The 15,629-nt window shown below is 44.7% G+C and overlaps 1 protein-coding gene across 4 annotated transcripts in view; it reads right to left on the reverse strand.

Annotated features, from left to right (window-relative positions):
- The window catches only part of LOC126548235 (uncharacterized), a 64,623-nt gene that overhangs the window by 31,303 nt on the left and 17,691 nt on the right, over positions 1 to 15,629 (reverse strand). For all 4 annotated transcript variants that reach the window (XM_055063112.2, XM_050196382.3, XM_050196383.3 and 1 more), the window contains exons 7-9: positions 14,242 to 14,350; positions 12,749 to 12,928; positions 6,241 to 6,357 (exon numbers count right to left, since the gene is read on the reverse strand). In XM_055063112.2, coding sequence (XP_054919087.2) covers positions 6,241 to 6,357; positions 12,749 to 12,928; positions 14,242 to 14,350 — 406 coding nt within the window. The remainder of the gene's footprint in view (positions 1 to 6,240; positions 6,358 to 12,748; positions 12,929 to 14,241; positions 14,351 to 15,629) is intronic.

Raw genomic sequence — 15,629 nt, forward strand, 5'->3', positions numbered from 1 at the left:
GGTCCGAACACCATGACTATTATGGTGTGCGATATGGTTTTAACCACACGACGTGCACAATCTCGGGCCACGGTTATCGGCGGCGTGCTGACTAGGTGCCATCCAGAAGAACTTCATAGTGGAAGTCATTCACTCGCCGAAGCACTTTGTAAGGGCCGAAGTACCGACTAAGAAGTTTTTCTGAAAGGCCATTACGGCGAACGAGGGTCCAAACTAACCCTTGGTCACCCGGTTGGTAGTCAACTTGTCGGCGGTAGAGGTTGTAGTGTCGCGCGTGAATACACTGCTGTTTCCTGATGTTCACGCGAGCCAGTTGATGTGCTTCCTCGGCACGCTGCACAAAACTCTCGGTGTCTACATCAAGACTGTCAGAATTGTCACATGGTAACATGGCTTCTAACATCATCTGAACTTCACGATCGTAAACAAGAGAAAATGGCGTGAAGTGTGTAGTCTCTTGCGTAGCGGTATTGTACGCAAACGTGACGTACTGTAGTACCTCGTCCCACGTCTTATGCTGCATGCCTATGTACATCGACAGCATGTCAGTCATCGTTTTGTTAAGCCTTTCCGTCAAGCCATTTGCTTGCGGATGACAGGCAGTTGTCTTTCGGTGTGTGGTGTACCTCAGTTGAAAAACTTCTTCAAGCAGTCTTGCCATAAACACTGTCCCTCAATCTGTGATGACACATATTGGGGCGCCATGATGTAGTACGATGTTCTGTACGAAAAACTGTGCAACCTCAGAAGCTGTACCTTTAGGAACAATCTTTGTTTTAGCATAGCGGGTCAAATAGTCTGTGGAGATGATGATCCACTTGTTTCCGGAAGTAGACAACGGAAACGGGCCCAGGAGGTCCATACAAACTTGATCGAAGGGCCCTCGAGGCAGCTCGATAGGATTCAGCAATTGCACAGGTTTTACATTGGGTGAATTTCGGCGCTGGCATTCACAGCAGGCTTGGCTTTTAACACAATTGGCCAGTTTCGGCCAGTAGTACAATTTTCGTACCCTAGCAAGGGTTCGAGTGAAACCCAAGCGGCCGGACGCAGGCTTGTTGTGGCATGCAAACAGGATTTCATCACAAAGCGCTGCTGGTACGACCAAAAGATAGGTTTTGTTGCTGGCAGCAGAATTCTCCTTGTATAAGATTCCCTGTCGCAAAGAACTTGACGACAATCCACGAGCGATTTGTCGGTGCAGACGTACGCTGCGGCCTTCTAGGTGTTCAATGACAGGTTGCAATTCACAATCTGCTCGCTGCTGTGTAGATATGTCTCCCTTGATTATGGCACCGAGAAAAGCGCTGTCAACTTTGTGTTGATCGGCAGGTTCAACAGGTGCACGCGACAATGTGTCGGCATTTTTGTGTGTGCGGCCTGACTTGTACACGATGGTCATGTTGTATTCCTGCAGGCGCAAGCTCCACCGTGCCAGTCGTCCAGAAGGGTCTCTTAGGTTTGCCAGCCAGCATAACGAGTGATGATTTGCCACGACCCGGAATGGGCGGCTACAGAGATAAGGTCGGAACTTTGCAAGTGCCCATATGACGGCAAGACACTCTTTCTCTGTGGTAGTGTAATTGGACTCAGGTTGCGATAGGGTGCGACTGGCGTAAGCTATGACCCTTTTGCCGTTCTCCTGCTGCTGTACAAGCACCGCACCCAGACCAATATCACTGCCGTCGGTATGAATTTCCGTTTCAGCTTCCTCGTCGAAATATCCAAGAACAGGGGGCGATGCCAGGCGGTGTCGAAGCTCAGTGAAAGCCGCTTCCTGTTCGGAGCTCCAGATGAACAGCGTATTGTCTCTAGTGAGACGAGTAAGTGGTTCGGCAATTTTAGAAAAACTGCTTATAAAGCATTGGTAGTATGCGCACAGTCCCAGGAAACGTCGAACGCTTTTCTTGTTGGTAGGAGTCAGGAAAGCAGCTACAGCGGAGAAGTTTTCTCAGGATCGAGACGAACACCTTCCGAGCTCATGACATCCCCAAGGAACTTCAGTTCTTCATAACCGAAGTGACATTTCTGAGGCTTTAAGGTGAGGTTGGCCGATCGGATTGCCTCGAGCCCTTGCTGCAGACGCTTAAGATGTCCAGAAAAGCTGTCTGAAAATACGACCTCATCATCCAGGTAAACGAGACAGGCTTGCCATTTTAGGTCAGCTAGCACAGTGACCAGCATCTGTTAGAAAGTTGCCAGAGCAGAGCACAACCAGAATGGAAGTACTCGGAACTCGTAAAGTCCATCCGGGGTGACAAAGGCTGTTTTCTCCTGGTTGCACTCGTCTACCTCAATCTGCCAGTACCCACTTTTCAAGTCAAGGAAGGAAAAATACTTGGCTCGCCATAGCTGGCCAAGAGAGTCATCTATGTGCGGCAACGGATAGACGTCTTTCCTTGTGACGTTGTTCAGTTTTTTGTAATCAACAAAGAAGCGGAGAATGCGATCCTTCTTCTTTACCAGGACAACCGGTGACGACCACGGACTGTTTGAAGGTTGGATGACGCCATCGTCAATCATCTCCTTGACTTGTTGAATTGCTTCGCATTCTTTCTGCGAAACACGATACGGCTGCTGGTGAATAGAATGTGCATCGTCGTAACTAATTATCATGTGCTGCGTGATTGGCGTCTGACTGACTTTAGACGATCGAGCGAAGCAGTCCTTGAATTCACACAACAGTCCTCGCAGTGCCTCCTTATTGTCCTCTGACAGCTCGTTGTTGATGTCGATATTCGTAACGCTTTCTTCATCGCTGCCACTTTCCTCACAAGCGAAACACTCAATGACATCCTCCAAGGCTTCAGTGTAAGCGACAGCAGTGCCACGGAAGAGGTGTCGGTGTTTATTTGTGAAGTTAGTGATCAAGACGTCAGCTTGGCCATTCCCAACGTCAACGATTCCCCGAGGCACGCTTATTCTGAGGGTAAGTAGAAGGAAGACGTTGCACTCTGCGAGTACTTCGCCTTCGCATGTGCTCTCGGATGTTACTGGAATCATTACACTAGCACGAGGTGGTATTGTGACGCTGTCGTCGGTAATTCGAAGAGCAGCTCTATGGCGGCAGGCGTCTCGTGTCGTCGCTTTCTAGAGAACGATATACAGCATCGGCAGAGGTCAATGATGGCACCATACTCTCGAAGAAAGTCAATTCCAAGTATCAATTTACGGGATCATTTTCAGAGAACAAGAGAACTGATCAGAAACGTAGAATTTTGAATTTGTACATGAGAAGTGCACACACCAAGTGGTTTGACGACATGTCCGCCAGCTGTCCGTATGTACGCCCCTGTCCAAGGAATAACAACTTTCTTTAAACTGCTTGCCAGCTTTCCACTGATAATCAAATAGTCAGCGCCAGTGTCTATTAAAGCAGCAACATTTCGACCATCGATCAGGGCAAGTATGTTCATTGAAAAGTTGTCTCTAGCCTGAGACACCGGTGTCGTCAGGTACCCGTCTGTCTGAGGTCGTGTCGATTGGAGGTCTTGCGCACATCGAGTGTCAGCGGCCTCGCCTCGAAAGGTTGCTGACATTAGTTTTCCAGGCGAGGGCTCGGAGATCGTCCTTGCGACATCTGACTTCTACCTCTCGAACAGAATGGTCGTGCTGACGGCGATCGCAGCTGGTGCCTTGATCACGGTGGCGCGCGCTGTCGGCCGATAAAATCTTCCATCTCAGGTGGCCATTGTCCGAAACGGGGTCGGGGTGAATTAACAGGAAACCCCTGGAGTCCAAGGCGGCGGGACTGGCACTCTCGGTAGACATGACCCGCCTCCCCACAGTGGTAACAGAGCGGTCATCGGTTGGGCATGCGCCAAATGTCCGATTTACGTGCGGCTAGACGAGCCTCTCCAAAATAAGGAACTGCATCTGTGCTGACTGAAGCATGGCATACAGGGTGACGGCATGTAGTGGCACTGGTGCAGGGATAGGGTGCCCTAATGCGTCAGCATAAGTCACACGCTGGTATTCGCTAACGGTAGAAGGTGTAACGGGTGATAGGACGGTGGCTCCTAAAACGTCAGCGTATGTTGTGCGTCATGGTTCAGTTGAAGTTGTGAATGCGTAAAGCGGTGTAGCGGCCTGAAGTGGTCCAGGGGGCTGAAGTGGCGGAGTGGCCTGAAGTGATGCTTCGTAACGTGGTATGCAGAGTGCATGGTGCGCTTGGTCACACACGATGCTAGCTATTAAGTTGGCTGAAGGCTGCTGCAGTTCATGAAGCTGTCACAGCTCATCGCAGATTATCGATCAAATAATCTCGGGAGGTGACTCGACGTCAGTCGTGAGAGCTCTTAGTCCGCTGGTAACAGAGGAGAGATTCACTTGCCAATCGTACTGGTGTGAGCGCTGGTGCAGGGCCTTCTCCATGGTGACGGCTTCAGTGAGAAACTCTACAACCGTTTTGGGTGGGCTACGAACGAATCCACCAAAAAGCTGCTCTTTCATGCCTCGCATCAAGTGACACAGCTTGTTGTCTTCAGGCATGGTAGAGGTCAGCTCGCCTGAAGAGATGCACTATGTCTTCCACGTACATAGCCACATTCTCACTGGGCTTCTGAATGCAAGATTGGAGGGCCCATTCTGCTCGTTCCCGGCGATCAAAGATGGCGCAGGTGTCCAAGAGGCTGCGACAGAACTCACGCCATGACGTCAGAACACCTTCGCGGTTCTGGAACCACGTGCGAGCACCGTCCAAAAGGCTGAAGTAAACGTTTTGGAGCTTCGACTCGTTGTCCCATCCACTGAACTCCGCTACGCGCTCTAAGTCCGCCAGCCAGTCTTCCACGTCTTCAAGAAGGTCGCCATGGAAGGGACTTGTCATGCGTGGTTTTTGCAGCGTGTAATGAGGAGGCACCAGAGCAGCCGTCGCGGGGTTCGTTGTGGTAGTATGGGATGTAGCATCCATACCTGCCGTCATTGTTGTTGTCCTTGCAGGTAAAAGCTCCAACTCAGGGGCCAATCCCAGGGTTCTCCGGCTGGCACGGTGTACTGGCGTGAGCTCTGGTATCGGTCTAGCGTTCCTGCTGCTAGGAGGGGTCTGTTGCATGGGTCGAGATTACCCAGCACCTCCACGGGAAAAATGGCATGTTTAATTGATAGACGACTTCTAAAAGAGGCCATTAAAGTACCAGTCATCGAAGCGGCAGCGCAGCACCGACAAAACACCAAGGTGCGAGCTCGTGAGCCAGCCCGTCCTCGTGTTCTTTTGGGAGCAGGTGGCCCAAGCACATGGTGCAAGCGCGTGGCAATATGGCAATCACATAATCGCTACTGTGTCTAGTCACTAAATCTGGCTTGTGCAGTCATTTGTATTGCACCATATTGGCACCCCTTGCTTTACAAAATTTTGCTATCTTTTTTTTTTTTTACTTTATGGCCATTAATAGAAGAAAACAGCTTTTTCTTTAGAACATAAAATGATCTGCATCTAATCTGGCATAAATAATTATACTGTATATGTAGATGGTTTACTTCTGTATAGACCAAACACAAAAGACTGACAGACCTAACATTTCAAAGCAACACAGAGCTTCAACCTTGGGTTCTTTAATGTGCACCCAATGCTCCATTCACAAGTGTTTTTGCATTCAGCCTTGTTTAGAAAGTGGCTGCTGTGAATCACTAAGCCATCATAGTGGGCCCAGGCCTCCTGAATTACTAATAAAATGTATTCGATGAAATAGCATTGATATGGCCTAACTTAGCCTTGAGGCATATACAATGACACCATCAATTACACCACCAACCCATTTGTGAGTTTCAGCAAAAGTGCAATAACACGTGACATGGTTCATTTGCGCTAAGTAAAAGAGCACTGGGCTTTTTGGTATCATACTGTACTTCCTATAGCCTACCTTTTCAACACTTGGAAATGCAAGGTGTCTAAGATTTGCTTTAAAGGAGCTCTACACCATTTTTCAAACATGGCATACAAACATTCCCAGTCAGAAGACAATGCTGTTTTTAACTCTTGAGCCAAATATAGTTCCTGTACAGGCTCAAAGGGCAGATGAGGCATGCTTGCTCATGAGTGGTTAAGTATGTACAGCGAATGCTACTTCAGCCTCGACACACATTTTGGCCATAACAAAAGAAAAAAAGACAGCACAGGGAAAGTAAAGCAAAACCTAAGTAGGAAGAAGTGCAGCAAGCACTTTTAAGTACCATTACAAGAAGCTCGTGATTACAATAACAGGCATACATACTTGTGAATGTGGCTTAATAACAACTCACCTGTGCAACAGCCGTGGTGCACCCATCAGTAACAGCCATGTCAACAACTGCTTCAATGACTTCTGAGGGAGACTGCATGCAGAGGCTTGCAAGCTCACTTAATACCTGTGCTTTGTCCTTTTAACCAAATAAAAAGAACAAGAATACAGAGCTGACATCAGCAACTTTCTACCTGCACTACTCCCAAGTACTTTGTATGTTAAAACACTCATACTAAAAGAATGACTAATAAAAATCGAGCCCCTCGGTTAACCCTCTTTCTTCTCGTTTATTACATAACGAGGGTCTCGAATCCGGCAACATTGATGCCTTCAGGTAGCATATGTGGGTTTATTGACCAGTTGCCTTCACCCAAAAAGATCACGTTCGCATGACAACTGCGGCAAAAAGGACGTGCCACGTCCGCCGCCAAGGTCTGTGAGTGGTGGCGCTGGCGAACACTCCCAGGGTTCTACTAGGACACACAAATACCCAAGAAAGTGGATGGGAAAACGGCGCCGCGGTAGCTCAATTGGTAGAGCATCGCACACGAAATTCGAAGGTTGTGGGTTCGGTTCCCACCTGCGGCAAGTTGTTTTTTCATCCACTTTAATTTCCATTATTTTTCCTTTCTTTATTTCATTTATTAAGCACAAGTAATTTCCCCTATGTTGTCCTTGGTGTCAGTGTTTGTTGGATTCTTCTGATATGGCTAATAAAAATCGAGCCCCTCGGTTAACCCTCTTTCTTCTCGTTTAATACTAAAAGAAGGTCACAGACACGGCACTTTGTAGAAAGAAAAAGGGAAGGAGGCTGTACATGCACAATACAACATAAATGCTGAAAAAGAAAGAGGGTGGGGGGAGGAAACACAACAGGAATTAATTATCCCAAGCTGTAAAAAACAGTGTCAACCCACAACACATTAAACAAGAGTAGCAACCTGAGTAGCTCTGGTGACTGTAAACATAGGACAGAGAAACATACTCACAAAAATCCCATATACTGTAACCAGATGGCAGCGTTGTGCCCCTATATCAAACCCTCATTAAAAAAAATTAAATTGTGGGGCTTTACATGCCAAAACCACGATCTGATTGTGAGGCACACCGTAGTGGGGGCCTCCGGAATAATTTGGATCCCCTGGGGTTCTTCATTGTGCACTAAATCTTAGCACACGGATGTTTTCACATTTCCCCCCCATCGAAATGCAGCCACCATGGCAAAGATTTGATCCCACGACCTCGTGCTTAGGAGCCCAACACCATAGACACCAAGCAACCACGGCAGGTGGCAAACCCCCATTATCTGCACAAATAACCAATCTCACAAGATGCCAGGGCAGCATCAGGCTAGCCTTCTCAAAGTGCTTCTATTGCACTGCCATGACTGCTAATCACATGAAGGAGCTGCCTTCAAACAGTGCTAACAACACTACAAGTTTTCCCACTCAATTTAATCTGTATGTCAGTCATTTAATCCCACGTGCCAGCCAATTTACCCGAAGTGCCATACAAATTAATTCAAGAGCCGCTCGTTTTAATTCAAGCACCAGTTAATTTAGTGCCAACACAAATAAATTTAATCCATACACCAGTGAATTCAATCTAAACACAGCATAGTTAAAAAGCCTTTGAAGTTCAAGTCAAGTGAATTTTTTGGAACTGTGAGGAGTTGATACTTTTGCTTTAAAATACAAAGGCAAGGTGGATGACCAGTAGCTTTCTCCCCACATGACCTGACAATATCTCTTTTTTTTTTTTTTAGAGCGGCACAGCAGGCGGCAACTCATGTGTAAGAAACTGCTAATAAATGTTAGCATGAAAGTAAGGAGAATCCAGGTGGTTTTCAAAGAAAAGAATAGTTTGAATAATGAGCAAACCTTAATTTCTTCTGACTATAATATATAATTGCCTTGAAATACCTGCACAGACACCTCACTGATAATGGAGCTGACTGCAAGAATAGAATCAAAACAGAAATGTCAATGTGATAGAAGCAGTGTGTCATCAATCTGCTTGTAGTAGATTGATGGGAAGAAAGCCGTATGGTTTTTCGTAATACTGTTTCGTAGCGCTTCCTCACATCATCTATTATGCCAGAACTCATTTGGAATGTTAATGTGCTAAAATGTTTTCAGACTGCTAGGAAGCAATTGATGCTTCTGCCTCATTTGCATCTAAAGTTCGGTCTACCAAACATCACCCAGGATATATGGGGCACAGTAGAGGAGGGCTTCTGATTCCTTATGACAAAATAGGGTTATTTAACCTGCACCTGAATAGCACATGAGTGTTTTGTATTTTGCTTCCACCTAAAATGCTCTTACCATTGCTAGAAATCAAACCTGCACCGTCATGTTCAACAGATCATGATGGCCACTGAACCACTGCTGAGATTAGCCAGTAATTCCAGACATTATTAATTCTTGTAACAATCTTACACTAGCATTTCTAGCAAGTCTTCAAGTTGTCATCGGCTGTGTTGCTCTAATATATAAAAAAAAAAAGAAAAAAGTTTGTGTCACGTGCAGGCTGCCCAACCGAACCCAAACCTGAATTAGAAAGCATACCCAAACCGTAATTCTAGCTGAAACTGAACTCAAACCCGAATTGATATTCTTAAAACATGCCTGAACCCAAGCCGAACCTGAACCAAAAAAAAAGTAATAATGGTTACAGTTTGGCACAAAACGGTTCAAGCATATAGGGTGCAAATGGGTGCTAAATACATCAGTGATTCTTAGAAGTAATTACTTTCAAGTCGGCGTACCCCACAAGAAAATTCTTACAGCTCACAAGTTGCGTTTATGAGCAAGAATTTGGATAGACAATAGGCGTGTGCTGATGGCTATACTACCACCTTGGCAGAGACGCTCGCACTTCTGAACTGGGCCATGCCAGTTGTGTTTTGCAGCTAAAACATTGCTTCAGGGGCACTGCATAAGCACTGTTTCTGCTGAAGCACCCCCTTCGGCCGTTAGGCCAGCTTGCTATTATTGCTACTATTACTAGATAAACAGTAAAACACACATGCCAGGACACACAGGGAGCACAAAAATATGGTGACCTCAAGAACGGAAAATAAGAAAACCGCTAGTTGATCTGCTCGGCTTGTAACAATGACACTGCAGTCGCTGATGGATGCCATCATCTTCTCAGTGCGCAGTGAGAACGGCTGTAAACAGCACAGGAAATTTGCTCTTGTTGCGTGCTATAGTTCACTGCACATCTGACACCTCCAAGCAGAGTAAAATGCACTCTTCGATTTCTAAATATCAGTCCTGGGATACAATGTGCTCTATTTGGACAATTTTGTCCGCGTTTAGTCAGCACAAGGCTCTGCACCACATGTAATTGCACAAAGAAGATCCCTGCAGTGTTTAGCACAAACTGTTCTTGTTCACTGTTCCAAAGCATCAATGTCCTCACCTGCTTTTATTTTAAAAGGAACTATAAATTGAGGAAAATCTCACTTCCTTGATTCTTTCTTTGTTACAGACTAGAAGTATGGAGTTGGAAGTTATGTAATACAGTGTGAATCTGCCCTGTGTCACATGCCATAGTTAACTCACCACCTGTACCAGTAGTAAGAAACAAGAGAGAGATAGTGTAATGTTGCAAAGCTGGAGAGGTCAACCTGAAGGACATGCTTCTGACTTGCTGCTCCACACAGAGGTAAGGGGACGATAGGGACAGAAGAGGAAGAAAAAGAAAAATTTCCTAACTCTGTTGCTGTCAAAGCGTGGAAGTTTAAGCTCACCCTATGCAGGCACAGGCATTCTCACTAATTATAAGTCTGTCTTTGATATGTACATAACAATTTCTCCATACCCGTGCACTCTATTTGTAAACTGTGCATGGTGGAGGAAAACGTTGCTATTCGTTCTTATCAAGGGGCTTCTTGCTAAAATCGTGGTGGTGGAGGCAACTTGAAAAGTTTATCCAAGCAGCGTGCCTCGTGCTTCGAATGAGTGCATGAAAAAAAGAAAGAGAGAGAAAAAAAAAGAAAGGGACCCAGCAAGGAACCACGCAGCCACTACCCGCATTGTCAGCACCTAAAAGCCCATACTTACATTGCATCCTCGTATTCTATTCGATTAGTAAATTTTGCTGTTTGAACCCCCTTATAAGCTTCTACTGTTTTCCCCCATACTCAGTAGAGATTACAATAAAAGCAAACGCGAAAAAGAGTGACAACACGTCAAAGTGCCACCAGCAAGTACTGCACATTCTTGTGATGACATTGCCTAAGATAACCGTCCTTATGTGTATGGCTGCTGTAGCTGCACAGCAGTAAAGTTTATTGACATTCACACATAAAAAACATCGATTTCTGTCTCCCATGTGCCAGGGAGCCCACTTCTTCCACCTCCTGACAAAGCCTGCACGTGCGTCGTGTGTACAAGTCGATAGCACTCTGCAGCATGTCGCCATAGGGCAGATAAGGTTTACTGTGCCGAACTGGTTCAGTGTTGTGAACCAGTTTGCGAACTGATACAAATTTTTATTTCTCATAACCAGAACGAAATTGAAGCGCACTGAACCTGAACCAGTACTTTTTGCAGTTCAACACCCTGGTCATGTGGGAAGAAAGCTACTGGTCCCCCATTTTTCCCTTTTATTTTAAAAGAAAGATACCAACCCCTAACAGTTTGAAGATAATCGCTCCACTTGACATTCAATTACTTTGACTTACAATCTGTCTGGATTAATTTCACTGGCACTTGGATTAAATCGACTGGTGGAGGGATTGAATTAACTGGCACCTGGGTTAAAGTGACAGGCAGTTGGATTAAATTAAGCAGAAAAACTTGTCGCTGCATGACATTGACCAGAATTTTTTCTGACTCAGTGAAAGCATAAGTTGATAGTACAAGAGAGATGAAGGCAAAAACAGGAAGGGGCAAGAATACCAGACTCATAGTTTGAGAAGTGAATGCACAAGGAATATCCATACACAATGGATGTCTGTGCCTGTTACATACAGCCTGTGCTTGTATGTAATTGTTCTGTGCATAGCACATGCTGTTTCATGAACTGAACAAGACTGTCAGTGTGTGTGCACATGTGTTGTAGTTGGTGGCTGAGGTGGAAAAAGCCAATTCCACTGCCCAACACACTGCAAGTCATGGGTGCATTGACAGACAGATTACAAGTTATTTATATTTCACACAGTAAAATTTCATCTGTCACAACATCCACAAAATACAAGGCATGCACAGAAGTTTCAATTATATCTCCCATGAGCATTATACAAGGTGCGGTCAAAAAGAGACCAGCATAATTGCACAGCATCCAAACGAGTGAACAGAATGCACAGTGGCTAGTGGCACTGACTAGCATCAGCCTTTGGTAATATGTTTTTTTGCAGCATCGTTCTATCACCGCCAGTAATAAGCAAGCAACAGCCACTGAAGGAATCAGGTGCAGTGACCAGTTTGCGATTTTTTTGAGGCAGTGAAAATGAAGGACTTCGAAAAACAATGTGTGTGTGTGAAATCCTGCTTCAAGCTTGGGAAAACTGTGACGGAAATGTGAGAAACACTACAAGCTTTCGGGCCCAAATAATTCAGCCAATCGCAGTGTGCTGAGAGGTACGGTCATTTCAATATGGGAAGAATGTCAACTAATGATCCCCAAAAATGTACAACCTTCCACGTTAACAGGTAAGGTTCACATCAATGCAGTTCATAATTTGGTTCTCCAAAATTGCCGTTTGACTGTCAGAGAGATTGTTTAAGATGTAGGCATCAGCTTCAAATTGTGCCAACCAGTTCTTACAAAAAACAACACACATCGCAGAGTAGCAATATTTGGTTCCAGAGGACTAGAAAGCGAACTGTCTTAACATCACTCAAGAACTGCTTGATCATGCCAGGTTTGATAAAAAATTTTTTTGAAAGCTATCATAACAGAAGACAAAACCTGAGTGCGCAGGTGCGACATCAAAACCAAGGCCCAGTCATCACAGTGGAACAAGCATTGCAGTAAAGCCAGCATCACAGCGCAGCAAGTATCGCCCTGACTAAAAAAGCTCGGATGAGTCGATTCAACATGAAGGGCAACGAGCATAAGTTGTATCTACCAAAAAGTTTTTTATTGCAACAGTCCGGACTTCTTTTATCACACCTTGTAAATGCAATAAAAAAGTGACACATTCATATGCTTTGACATCTCCTTATTGGTTAACACTAAAAAGCAAACGTCTATAGTCTGGAACAGACTAAAAAGCCGATAATAAAACAATATCCAGCTATCTTCAGTGAGCTAGTCGCACATCTGCAACATGCAGCACTCTGATGCTATTTTTTCCCATGAACTCGGAGCACTCAGCGGCATCGATTGTTACAAGGCAGAATTCACACCCTGAATTTATTTTTGACTCTCTAATACCTTATCAGCTTTATTACAGCAGTCTATTCTGGTAGAGACAAATATAGTGTCTGCATTTTCTCTTGGCAACTATACTATGTGTCTTCAAATTGCAAAAGAGCTACGTACACACAACACATGTAATAAGGTATCACCTCAGAATCCATTCTCAAGTCGGCATCAGAGATAAGGTTCAGCTTCTCAGTAAGCAGGCTTTCAAAGTCCATCAGCTTCAAAGGCAAAGAGTCATCCCTGAAGCTCTTGGAGCTAAATACATAAAACAACATAGCCTCTTGCAACTTCGGTGGTGATGCACCGCACATCTTGAGCACCAGCTGCAAATAACATGCAAGAGTTTATTTACAACCAAAGTTTGGCTTTTCTTTCACAAGGAATAGATGACATGTCCCCCACCTATCTTATCAAGGGCAGGTGTTAACTAGCAAAACATATGCAGCATGCCCAGGTTGCCTTTACAGTTGAGCCATTTAAGACCAGCCTCCTCACCAACTACGAAGGCAGACAAGGGTAGGCAGGTTACCACCGACAGCCACAAATGAAAAAGTTACTTACTGGGAGTGTGATGGTATGTTGCACTCTTCACTTTCTTATGTGGAAAAAACTTCTTCATTTATGAGGAATTAATGTATGGTTATATACATACCTCGCTTGTGAATCACTGTTGCCATATGAAAATTGTGAAAAACTAAGTGAGTAACGCTGCCACATGCTAAACAACAACACCTCTATCACAAGAACACCGCCACTTCCTCCTGTTTCTCACAGACCGAAAAGGTACTAGTACCATCACAAGAATGCCCAAGACACAGGAGCAGCTACGATGCTTTTTTTTTTTTTAATTCGCTTCGCTCAATGCACGCTCTGCTCCCAATTTTGTTTCCTTTAACTCCTTTCTTCCCACTCAGCTGCTTTTGATGCCGACTTCTTCACCTTTAAGTAGCAGACTTCTTCAATTTTCTATTGCAGACTTCTTCACTGGTTGCCTCTTGTTCTGCTTGTCTTTGCAGACAATTACACAGTGTCTCATACCCATTCTGGGGGGTTGGTCGAGAATGTTCACCTATCCAGTGGCACACGCCCAGTGGCGCATGCCAGTGGCACATGCCAGTGGCCCAAGTAGTCTACTCGGGCACATAGCCAGTGGCCGAAGTTGTATAATCAGCAAGACAGCAGCAGCCAACAACCAGCACCCGCAATGTTTGGGGAAGAGGTAAAGAAAGTACTTAAAAACAAAATGTGTGCCAATCCCAGTGTTTCCACCCCACTGTCCCCAAGCCAACACAACATAAATGAGCCAAGTTTAAAGCATTGCAAGGCACTGCCAGTGCCTACTGTAATGAATATCATTTGTAGTTATATAGCACATCATCAGGCATGCGAGCGACACAAATGGCCATTTTCTAGACAATATTATTTAAAAAACATGCATTCTAATGATCTTATGACCCATAATATGTGTTGTAGAGACACTGAATTCAATTTATTGAAGTAATTTAGATTGAATACAGCGCTGTCTTTAGTGCATCTTTTAAGAGCTAGGGCATCATGGCAGCACATTCACATGCTGCTGGCTGTGCAACAAAAGCATGCACAGAAAACAAATCTGTAGAAAAATTTCCTCTGGCACCTTTTTTATGCATGTGTTTGCATCACTGCACAAAGCAGCTTGGCACAGGCGACGAAACAGCTCTGGATGACTTAACAGCTTCAGATGGTCGTTCAGTATATCACAGATCCTGGGAGAGCAATAAATATATATGGTAAAGTACGATATTCTGGAAATAAGGTTGGGTGCTGACACTACAACTGCATACCGAGTTTTCTAGCTCGTGAAAGGAACAAGCAAGTTACTCTTACACAACACCAGGCTGTAATGACACACACACCTTATACATCACTTAAATTTATATGAAATGTCTAAATCATGTGGTTCTCTGTTTTGCACCAATCAGAAAATCCGAGATATTTCGCAATACACTATAGTTATTTTCACACTAGTACTACAACTTACCAGCAATGACACTTAAAGGGGCCCTGAAGCACCTTTCCTAAGTCCTGCGAAAATTGATTGAATGTGGGGTCTTTCAACGAATGTAATGCCAAGAAAATGTTTTAAGAAGACTTACTATGAACCGAGTCATTGGCAGTGAAATATTTACATTCCCCATTTTCTTTAAACTTATCTGTGCTTCTCAGTAGGGGTGGTGTCGATAACAATGCCCAGCCTATTATGCCTCCTATATTTTTTTTATTCTTTTATCTTTTTTGGGCATGCTTATGGTAACCATTCAAGATGGGCCTCTGACAAAGATCCCAGTGAATGACAAACGGGCAGCTACACATTTACAAAAGTTGCTTTCCCATTTCCTAATGAACTTTGAAAGGACTGGCAGGGTGTACAGTCGAGTGCAAAAGTTTAAAGACCAGATTTGGCACTAAATTTTTTTTTCGTCTCAGTCTAGGCATAAAGGCTGAAATCAAGTGTACTGCCTATGTGCACCTGCTTGACCAGCGCCATGCTTCTACACAATTTCATGTTGCATGGCTGTACTAGAATTGATTTTTTTTTTTTTGTATGTGCCGCGGTCTCTAGACTTTGCACTCAACTGTACATGCGTGCAAGCCTGTGGACACAAGTAATTTGTGGTCAAAAACGGTCACCCAACCAGTGTCTATGAGCTGCTGCCCGCGACGTCAGTGACTGTCTTTCAAGTGCCTTCTTGCGTCCCTTCCCTGTATGTGCCACAATAGTACTCTAAGTCATCTGGCAGTCAGTCAGCAGTTTCAAAAATGGCAAAGAGGAACCCTCTGTTCAAAAAGAGCCGGAGCTGTCTTCACATGCTGTTTGTTAGCTCCATACTCCACATTTTTAACTATAACACTTGGCTTCAGTGAAATGTTTGCAGCTCAGTTTTTTACCCGCAAATCGTGTTTGCTCAGAAAGCACTAGGAGTGGTTAAGAGCTCCTTAAATATCACACTGGCATTTTTTTTTTTTAAATGCAAGACTAGCATT

The sequence above is a fragment of the Dermacentor andersoni genome, chromosome 1 (genome assembly GCF_023375885.2).
Source record: "Dermacentor andersoni chromosome 1, qqDerAnde1_hic_scaffold, whole genome shotgun sequence".
In the NCBI taxonomy this organism is placed as follows: domain Eukaryota; kingdom Metazoa; phylum Arthropoda; class Arachnida; order Ixodida; family Ixodidae; genus Dermacentor; species Dermacentor andersoni.